The sequence below is a fragment of the Phocoena sinus genome, chromosome 20 (genome assembly GCF_008692025.1).
Source record: "Phocoena sinus isolate mPhoSin1 chromosome 20, mPhoSin1.pri, whole genome shotgun sequence".
Taxonomy (NCBI): domain Eukaryota; kingdom Metazoa; phylum Chordata; class Mammalia; order Artiodactyla; family Phocoenidae; genus Phocoena; species Phocoena sinus.
Genome location: NC_045782.1, coordinates 46,877,999 through 46,887,534, shown reverse-complemented (window position 1 = coordinate 46,887,534; position 9,536 = coordinate 46,877,999). Strand labels below are relative to the sequence as shown.

The following is a 9,536-nucleotide window of genomic DNA, read 5'->3' as shown; positions in this document are numbered from 1 at the left end:
GACAGATTCCAGAGAAATGCGAGAGGGAGAATCAGGATTTGGTGATGCACTGGAGACCTCAAGATCCCTGCCAGGAGTCCAGCAGGTGGGTGGGCAGAGGAAGTACATTCAGGAGATGGGAAAGGGTCAGGGGAGAGGGGTCCTGGTGGGGTCCTGGGCATCTGGCAGTGGGAACATTAGGAACTGTCCAAGCGAAAGTGGAGGGGAATGCAGAGAGAAGGAGGTGGGAACGCCAGCCTGGAAACCAGAGCCATGGGAGAACTTTCCAGAAGGAGGGCATGACCATCCATGTCCCCAGATACTGAAAGGCCAGGAAAGATGAGGCCCCAAAGTGTGCATGAGGTTTGGTGACCCTGCGGTCACTGGGGGCTGACTGCTGGGGTGTGTGGAGATGGGGGGGGTGGGTCCCGGAGGGAGGGGTTGTGCTGTTGGATGAACGGTGCTGGAGGGTGCTTAAGGGAGATGGCGCGGGACCCTCGGGCTTAAAGAGGCACCCCCGGGGCCGCCCTTCCCCGCCTTGGCCCCCCACTCCATTCCGGCGCGGTGGGAGGGTCGCCTAGGAGCCACGGTGCGGGGTAAGTGAGGGGTCAGTCCTTCCGACAATCAGTACCCGGGAAAGAAGCTGTGAGGGCCCGGGAACGCGGAGGAGACGAGAGGAAGGGGCGTGGAGTCACAGCCCCCACGCCCGGCCGCGCGCCCGCCACACACCGCACCTGTCCATCCACCGCTGCTGTCCCCGCGGGGAGCTGCCGTCTGCCGGCCCGGTTCGCCCGGGCGGGGGTCTGCCGAGTGAGCTCTGGGTTGGGAGTTCTGCGGGGCGGGGTCCGCGGGGAGGGCCCCGCGGGGTAGGAGTCCGCAAGGCAAGAGTCGGGCACGGGCGCGCGGGGAGGGGTCTGCGGGCAGGGGCTCCCGGGCCCGCAGTCGCTCCCCGAGGCGCGGCAGGAGGGCGGAGGCGCGGGCGGGGACCCTCGGGCCGCTCCCGCCCCGCCCCCGCCCCCTCCTCCTCTCCCTCCGCCGCCGCGGAGCGTAGCCGCCGGAAAGTTTGCTAGAGGCTGGCGCGGGGCGCGGGGCGCGGGCGCGGAGCCGGCGCCGACCCTGATCTGGCAGCGCCGTGGAGACGAGCGGCGGCCGGCCCCTAACCCGTGCGCGCGGAGGACTACGGGGATCGCGAAGCGGCCGGAGCGGCGCGCGGTGAGCACCTGGGCCAGGCTCGAGGACACGTTCCCGGCCGGGGGCCGAAGGCGGGAGCGCGGGACTGGCCGGCGTGGACCCCTATCTTAGGTGGGCGGTCTCGGGCCCCGGGTGTCGCCGTCCTCATCGCCGTCGGACACCCCGTTCCCAACCCCAGGATGCGCCCTTCCAGCTCGGACGGTCAACCTGGTTCCGCACTATCGAGAAGGTTGGGAGTCTCAGCGCTTCCCCCTGCCTCTCCTCCCTGGGGAGCGCGTCTCGGGGGGAAAAGGGTGGGGTGTCTGTGAGCGCCAGGCGCGCTGTCCTGCTGCCCCTCTCCGCTCCCGACTCCTCCCTCCAGCACCCCCGCTTCCCCGCCCCCCCCTTCCCGCGCATACACAGAACCTCGGAGACACCCCCAGAGGCGCGGGGGGCAGCCCTGCTTCCCTCCAGCGGGCCCCTGCTTCCCAAAGCTCCCCAGCAGTATCTTGGTTACCCGGGTTTCCCCGGAGGGGCCGAGGGGCGTCATCCGCGGAGCCTACACTTGTCACTTTGATCCGCAGGGAGGGCAGGTCACTGCCCTGCCTGCTCCTTCGTCTCCGGCGGCCCCCACTCACACTTCTGGGCCGCAGGATTTCTGCCCCCACCAGAAACGGACTGACTCCTGAGGTCTGGGAGCCCGCATCCTCCGAGGACCTGTCCGGGCTGTTTTCGGCCCTTCTGTGCTGGGGGATGAGGGTTGGTGGGGGAGTAGCACCCTGGCCCACATCCAGGCCCGCCCTGCCCCCGCAGAGTGGGAGGAGGACGCAGGAATCAGGCTTTGTCAACAACCTGTGGCCCCTGATCCCGCCCTGGGGCCATGACCTTCCGCTACTTGCTCTGGTTTCACAAACACCCCCCACCCCCATACCCATCAGAGGCTGGCAGGCCACAACCACACCTATTCAGATCCTGGGAGGAGCTGGGGTGACCAGCGCCCCACTCTCCTCCATGGAGATCCACCCATCCTGGGGGCCCCTCCCCCAGCTGCAGGTCTGGGAGTCCTGGGGCATCCCCAGGGGAAACTGGAGAAAACAACTGAGCTTTGAGCACCCAGGAGTGGTGTGTTCTGCCAGGCAGGGAGGCAGAACACCAGCCAGCCAGCCCGTGGTGGAGAGAGGGGGCTGGGAAAGAGAGGAGGGGGTGGGCTGGGGCCGGGGGAAAGCTGGCCCTCCTTCCCACTCCGCCAAGAGTCTCTGAGCTATCTGGGCTGGGCAGGTGCAGTCCAGGGCCAGAGAGGGAGCGAAGCCTCCAGGTCCATGAAGGGAGAAGGCTTGGTCCCTGGCCCGTAGTCCCCCGCCTCCCCCGGCTCCCGGGCCGTGCCGGGGAGGGTAATAAGGTGGAAAACGGCAGCGCTGACGCCAAGGCCAATGGGAGGCTTGGAGCGGCACCTCCGCACCCCAGCCTCAGCCCTCACACATTCAACAGCTATTTATCCCTGGGGCTGGCAGGCTGCCTCTGGGGTTGCAGTGTCCCCCACGGAAGGGAGGGGGCCTGCACGTGATAATCTGTCCTTCCCTTCAAGTGGCACATCTCATTGTCCTCCATGGTGTTGAGGAGGCAGGGACTTTTCCAGTAGGGAAACCGAGGCTCTGAGAAGTTGAATTATTTACCCTTGGTCCCAGGACCAGAACTGGGCCTTGCAACGTCCCCCGCTCCTGTGGCGGCAGCCTCACACCTGGGTGCTCAGGGCAGGGACCTTAGAACCTCAGCCTTGCACAGCTGCAAGTCGTTCCACAGCCCCACGCTCTGCCCAGTCCTCATTCAGAGAAGTGTCTAGATGTCTTGCCCGTACTCCCCTGACAGGCATGGGTGCCTCATCCACTTCTGCCCCTTGTGTTTCTGTCAGAGACTTAGTGAGAGGTTCACCCTCTTGTATTGCTTGGGGGGTGCTGAGGCCCTGATCCCTAGGGACGTGGGGCCACCGGTGCTCTGAGCTGGGGTACCAGCTTGTGATCTGTAGGTGCTGAACTGTGTGGGGTGAATCTTCAAGGATTCCCAACCCCACATACCAGACCAGGGATGGGAGCAGGGGTTATGGAAAGGCCTCCCTACTCCTCTGCTCTGGCTGCCATTGGAGGGGCAGTGAAGGAGGGGCCCCAGGGCAGCCCATCCCTCTCTCCCCTCTACCCCGGGGCTCAGCTTCTCTCTGTGGTTCCCAGACTAACTGACCCCTAGCTGGAAGGCAGGCTGCTTGGGTGTGGCCCCGCCTACCTTGGGTTCTCCTACCAGCCCTAGGAGGTGAGCAAGGTGAACTCCCACTTTTCAGATGGGAAAGTTGAGGCACAGCCTGGCCACCACACCCCAGCTGGACTCTGAGGGGCTGACACTTTGCCTTGGAGCTCCTCACTGGACTATCCCCGCAGCTTCATCCTCCCTTCACCACCGGCTGCAGGGCCCCTGGGCAGGGGGCAGTATCCTTCCTCCCCATGTTCCCTGCCTGCATCTCCACTGTCTACTCCACCCCAGCCATCCCTTGTCAGTCTCCCCTTGCCCTGCCCCCAGAGCCTCTAGCCATCCAGGCTGCCCTTGTCTCCCTGAGCCTTCCCAGCCACCTCCCCTCCTCCAGCAGCTGGTCACAGTGGTCCTCACCCACCTGGCTCCGTGGCCTCGGTGGGCAAGGGCAGGGCAGAAGACCGGGCTGTTTGATAAGAATCAGGAGATAAGGCCCCTCGGGCTGGGGGCACCTGAACTGCCCCTTGTCCTCCACCCGCCTGGGGGCTACTCCCCTGAGAAGGCCCGCCGCTCTGGCTCCTCCACCTGGACCAGGGCCTGGGGACCAGCCACTACTGGGCCCTGCCTCACCAGGCCTGACCTGCGCTGTGGCCCAAGGGCCAGGGTGAGGAGCCCCACAGCAGGCTATGGTCCAGGTGCCCACCCCATGCGGTGGCATCTCAGGGTCCCGTTAGGGGTGAGGAGTGGATCACAGAGGAGCCCACGTGAGTTGGCCCCATGAGGGCCCATCTGGACTCTGATGGGAGGAGGCTGAGATCCAGGGTTGTCCAGCAACCCTCCACCTTCAGTCACAGCCTGCATCCCTCCTCCCCACCTTCTCCCTGGCTTCTCCCAAGCACTGCCTTCAGTTTCGTCCATCTGTCCCTCCATCGGTCCATCACATGCTCACTCTGTGGCAGGATGCCATCCACAGCCCTAAGGGGGCTTGCATGAGTAGTTCCTAGGGGCCCCACCCCTAGGCCCCAAAGGAAGCCCCTTCCTACTGCCCTTGTGGGATTCAGTGGATCAGAAGACGGACTCTGGAAGCAGTGACACGATGACTTACGGGGCTGCTGATGCCCCCAGTGCAGGCTCCGGACAGGACCAGGCACCTCAGGTCCCCCCTGCAGGCACCACGAGGGCAGGGGTCCTGTGTCTGAGCCCCCGGCAGCTGGCAGCGCTCATCTCAAAGGAATGCGCTGCAGCTGCCTGTGTGCTATGGCCCATGGGACCCAGGAAGCCCGGCCGGAGTCCTGGGCGTGGCCCAAGGGAGCACCTAGACACCCCAGTCCTGGGCCAGGGGGCATGGGTGTGACAGGGACCACCCTAAGCATATGCTTGGCACTCCTGGCCCCTGCCAAGTCTGGGAGCTGGCCCAGGGTCACCTTGATAACCATGCCCCTGGGGACCAAGTGATGGATGGTCCTGGTACCCTGCCCCAGCCTGCCATGCTGACTTTCCCAGGAGCTAAGAATAGGTGGGAAAAATAGCGAGAGCCGAAGGGAGGAGTTGGGCAGCTAGGGAGGCTGCTCCCTCCTCTGACATCTTTGGGACCAGGCAGGACTGGGGCCGCTTAACCAACATGTAGGAGAGGGGCTCTGGGACTGTCAGAGCCGCCACACAGACAGCCACGGTCTGTGAGATGGAGCAGCCCCCAGGACCCTGGGCAGAACCCCCAGGTGCAGGGCCAGACCCCCAACCTGCCACTGGCAGAGTGACCATTTCTGGCATCCCCTCCCTCCCAGCTCCCACTTCATTAGTAGGATTCGGAGACTCAGAGGGATGGTTTTACGGGAGCAGGACACCCTGCTGATCACAACGGAGACCAGCTGGGCCTCTTCACTCCTGGGTGTCCCTGCACAGACCCTGCTGCTCTGATACCCAGCAGCCCCCAGGGGGACAGTGCGCCTACGAGGACCTCTGCCCCAGCTGTGCAACCCCAGCCAGATGTGGGGGGCAGCTGCCCAGAGGCATGCCCCCCATCCTGCCACACTGCCCCCACCTCCTCCTGCTTCTGCTGCTGGCCTGCCAGGTGAGCGCTGCTGCCAGTCCCCCTGTCCCACCAGCCTGCCTGCCCCTCATGCTGACGCCAGTCTGTCCCCTCTGTCCATCCATCTGTACCCCCAGCCGCAGGCCCCCTCCGCTCAGGTGATGGACTTCCTGTTTGAGAAGTGGAAGCTCTATGGCGACCAGTGTCTCCACAACCTGAGCCTGCTGCCCCCCCCAACTGGTGAGCCCCGCCTTCGGCCCGAGTGCAGTCCCCCCAACCCCCACCCACCATTTACAGGTGAGGAAATTGAGCCATAGAGAAGCTGGTGACTAGCCCAGGGCCACAGACCAGGACATTTAAGAAATGGTAGAACTGCCCCAGAACTGGGGTGTTTCGTGCCACTCCCCTGCTGCTGGGCACCCCTCAGGCCTGCGGCCTGGACACCGTCTTTCCTCCCATGGAGCAAAGCCTCGTGGCCCAGGAGGCAGACAGTGTGTGGGGGAGGTGGACCGAGAGGGGCAGGCAGAGGGCACCAGGGCTGGTAAGGGGGAAGGAGATGGGCCATTATCTGGAGTGCTCAGGCAGACTGAGGTACAGCGTTCTGGGCAAGTACTGAAGACCACTCAGGTGCAAAGAGAGACACTGGGGCGGGAGGAGCTGCGTGGGAGGCCGAGCCATTGTTTGGGGGAGGGAGGGGGCCGGTGCTGGGCCAAGAAGGATGCCAACAGAATTGGGGTTCAGCCTCCAGAGGTGGAAGTGCTGCTAGAAGGGCACTAGGAAGAGGGAAGACCCTGGGTGGAGATGCGGAGTATCTGAGGGGAGGTGGCTAGGCAGAGCTGGAGCTCAGGATCAGGCTGGACAGAGGCATCCAGGGCAGGCAGGATGGTCAGGGAGATCTGGGAGGCTGCCTCCTGGGGCGCAGAGAGCATACAACAGGGGGCTGTGCAGGCCAGGCCCTGCTGAGGAGCAACCCTGTCCCCGCCTCTGCAGAGCTGGTCTGTAATAGAACCTTTGACAAATATTCCTGCTGGCCGGACACCCCTCCCAACACCACAGCCAACATCTCCTGCCCCTGGTACCTGCCCTGGCACCACAAAGGTAACCACAGCAGGGATGTGGGGGGTTGGCAGAGGGGGCTCAGCCCAGGGGCGGGGAGCTGACCAGAGCCTGCCCCCGCAGTGCAGCACCGCCTCGTCTTCAAGAGGTGTGGGCCTGATGGGCAGTGGGTACGTGGGCCGCAGGGGCAGCCATGGCGAAATGCTTCCCAGTGCCAGATGGACGACAAAGAGCTTGAGGTCCAGGTCAGCCCGTGGCAGGTGCAGTGGGGGCTTGTGGGGAGGGGCAAGATGGCCCTCTCCAGCCCTGACTGGCCACTGCGATTTTCAGAAGGAGGTGGCCAAGATGTACAGCAGCTTCCAGGTGATGTACACTGTGGGCTACTCCCTGTCCCTGGGGGCCCTGCTCCTGGCCCTGGCCATTCTGCTGGGCCTCAGGTATGCCCACCGCCCTGCTCGTGGGGGGCCCCAGCGGGCAGGGTGGGCGGGGACTGACTCGCTGTCCCCACAGCAAGCTGCACTGCACCCGAAACTACATCCACGTGAACCTGTTCGCGTCCTTCGTGCTCAAGGCCAGCTCTGTGCTGGTCATCGACACACTGCTTAAGACCCGCTACAGCCAGAGGATTGGGGACGACTTCAGCGTGAGCGTCTGGCTGAGTGACGGGGTGAGCTCCCAGATCCGGCTTCTTGGCCTCCGGGCCCTGGGCGGCAGGCAGCTGGGAGGCCCGCACTCATGCTGCCCCTGCGGCCAGGCAGTGGCCGGCTGCCGGGTGGCTGCGGTGTTCATGCAGTACGGCGTCGTGGCCAACTACTGCTGGCTGCTGGTGGAGGGCGTGTACTTGCACAGCCTGCTGAGCTTCGCCACCATCCCTGAAAGGAGCTGCTTCCCCCTCTACCTGGGCATCGGCTGGGGTGAGTGGGCCGGTGCGCAGGGGGCCGGCGGGCTGGCCAGGGTCACGGGACCACAGCTGTTCTCCCCCACAGGTGCCCCCATGCTGTTCGTCACCCCCTGGGTGGTGGTCAAGTGTCTGTTTGAGAACATCCAGTGAGTATCTGACTGGCGGGCCAGCAGGGGGATTCGCCTCTCCTGGCTGGGAGGTGCTGGGCTGGCCCCGTGGGGAATGGCCATGTGGCTCAGAGTGTGGGAGTGGCTCAGGGGTCTCCGGCCAGAGGCAGTGGGGGTCACTAAGCAAACCTGGTTACCCGGGGGTGGAGGTCATTGGTAACTATCTCCCTTCTTTTCCTGAGGCACTAATTAGATCCCAAGGAATCAGGGGGCGGGGGGGCTACGAGGCTGCCAGGACACGAGCAGGCCCCACCCTGCAGGTGCTGGACCAGCAATGACAACATGGGCTTCTGGTGGATCCTGCGCTTCCCTGTCTTCCTGGCCATCCTGGTGAGGAATGAGGCACCTGCTGGCACTGCAGGGAGGGCCAGGACTTGGCCCCCCAGCCCCTTCCTTCCTCATCGGCCTGCAGCAGCCTGAGGAGACAGACAGCATCCTGCCTGGGTGGACAGGGAGGGAGGCCTGGCACTCACCCAGGACACTGGCTGGCGCCCTGGGCCTTGGGCCAGGCTGTCCATCCTTGACTGGGTGCCCACAGCCCCAGGGCCCCAGGAGCCAGGGTCTGTCTGGCTGCCAGGCCCACCTCCAGGAGGGACAGATGGGGGCCAAGAGCTGCCCTGAGCCGTGTCCCCCACACACACAGATCAACTTCTTCATCTTCGTCCGCATCCTTCACCTCCTGGCGGCCAAGCTGCAAGCCCACCAGATGCGCTATACTGACTACAAATTCCGGTGGGTGTGGGCGTTGGGAGTGGGAGGGCGCCAGGCGGCTTGCGGAACCCCGGGGGCCAGAGGGAGTGTAGGTGGGGGTGGGGGCACCAGAGCCCCAGGGGGTGCTGGGCTGGTGGCTCAGTCTCTGCCCCCGCAGGCTGGCCAAGTCCACGCTGACCCTCATCCCCCTGTTGGGGGTCCACGAGGTGGTGTTTGCCTTTGTGACCGACGAGCATGCCCAGGGCACCCTGCGCTCCGCCAAGCTCTTCTTCGACCTCTTCCTCAGCTCCTTCCAGGTGCCTGCCCGCCCCTTAACCAACCGCCCAACCCCCAGGCCAGCCTGGGTGCAGCCCTGACCTCCCCCATCTCTCCAGGGCCTGCTGGTGGCTGTTCTCTACTGTTTCCTCAACAAGGAGGTAGGTGGGGGGGGGGGGTCTGGAACCAGCGCTGGGGTTGGGGTCAGGGGGAGTGTAGACACCTTGGCCCCACCCCTCGGGTGTGAGCCCTTCGTGTCCACCTGCACTTACTGGGCTCAGTTTCCAGGACACTGGGTGTCAGGCCTGCTGAGATGGGTCAGCCTCAGCCCATCCTCAGGGAGTGCACCTGAGGGTGAGGGGGTCCCCAGGTGTTCCCAGACCCCAGCGTTCTGTGGTGACAGAGCCTGCCTGGCTCCACACCCAGGGCGCCACATAGCCCTTCAAGGCCAGGGGCTTGGGGATCCTGAGAGGGTGGCACGGGCAGGCCCTGGGACTGGCCCGACCCGCCTGCCCACCCCAGGTGCAGTCGGAGTTGCTGCGGCGCTGGCATCGTTGGCGCGAGGGCAAAGCACTGCAGGAGGAGTGCCATGTCGGCAGCCACACGGCCAGGCCCACTGGTGGCCCCCCCAGTGAGAAGCTGCTGCTCTCAAGGGGCGGTGGCAGCAACAGGACTAGCCAGGACCCCTCTACGGAGACCCACTTGGCTGGCAGCCTCCCTGGATTGGCTGAGAACCCCTTCTGAAGCCTCCTGGAACTTCAGCTGTGGCTGGACTCAGGTGCCCAGAGAGGGCATCACTGGACAATCCATAACCGATGCCCAACAGAGGCAAGAGCGTGGGAGCCAGACAGCACCCTGCTGTCCACATGTTCCCCAGTATGGTGGTCTGAGGGGCACCTGCTCTGTGCCAAGGGGTGGGGGAGGGGGTGTGGCGGGGAAGCTGTTCTGTGAATGCATGCCCGTGTGTTCCCGTGTGTGTCAGTGTGTCTGAGTTAGAGAAAACATGTGTCCTCCAACAATAAAGAGCACTGTG

At 64.8% G+C, this 9,536-nt stretch overlaps 1 protein-coding gene across 1 annotated transcript; it reads left to right on the top strand.

The window, feature by feature from the left end:
* Window positions 1-1,248: 1,248 nt before the first annotated feature.
* GCGR (glucagon receptor) lies at window positions 1,249-9,536 on the top strand. Its single transcript, XM_032616848.1, has 14 exons — window positions 1,249-1,399; window positions 5,287-5,455; window positions 5,551-5,653; window positions 6,404-6,511; window positions 6,593-6,714; window positions 6,800-6,906; window positions 6,980-7,136; window positions 7,224-7,383; window positions 7,456-7,516; window positions 7,798-7,867; window positions 8,181-8,269; window positions 8,406-8,544; window positions 8,623-8,664; window positions 9,026-9,536. Exons 1-14 carry the CDS (start codon window positions 1,350-1,352, stop codon window positions 9,245-9,247), a joined length of 1,599 nt encoding a protein of 532 aa, XP_032472739.1. The 5' UTR covers window positions 1,249-1,349; the 3' UTR covers window positions 9,248-9,536.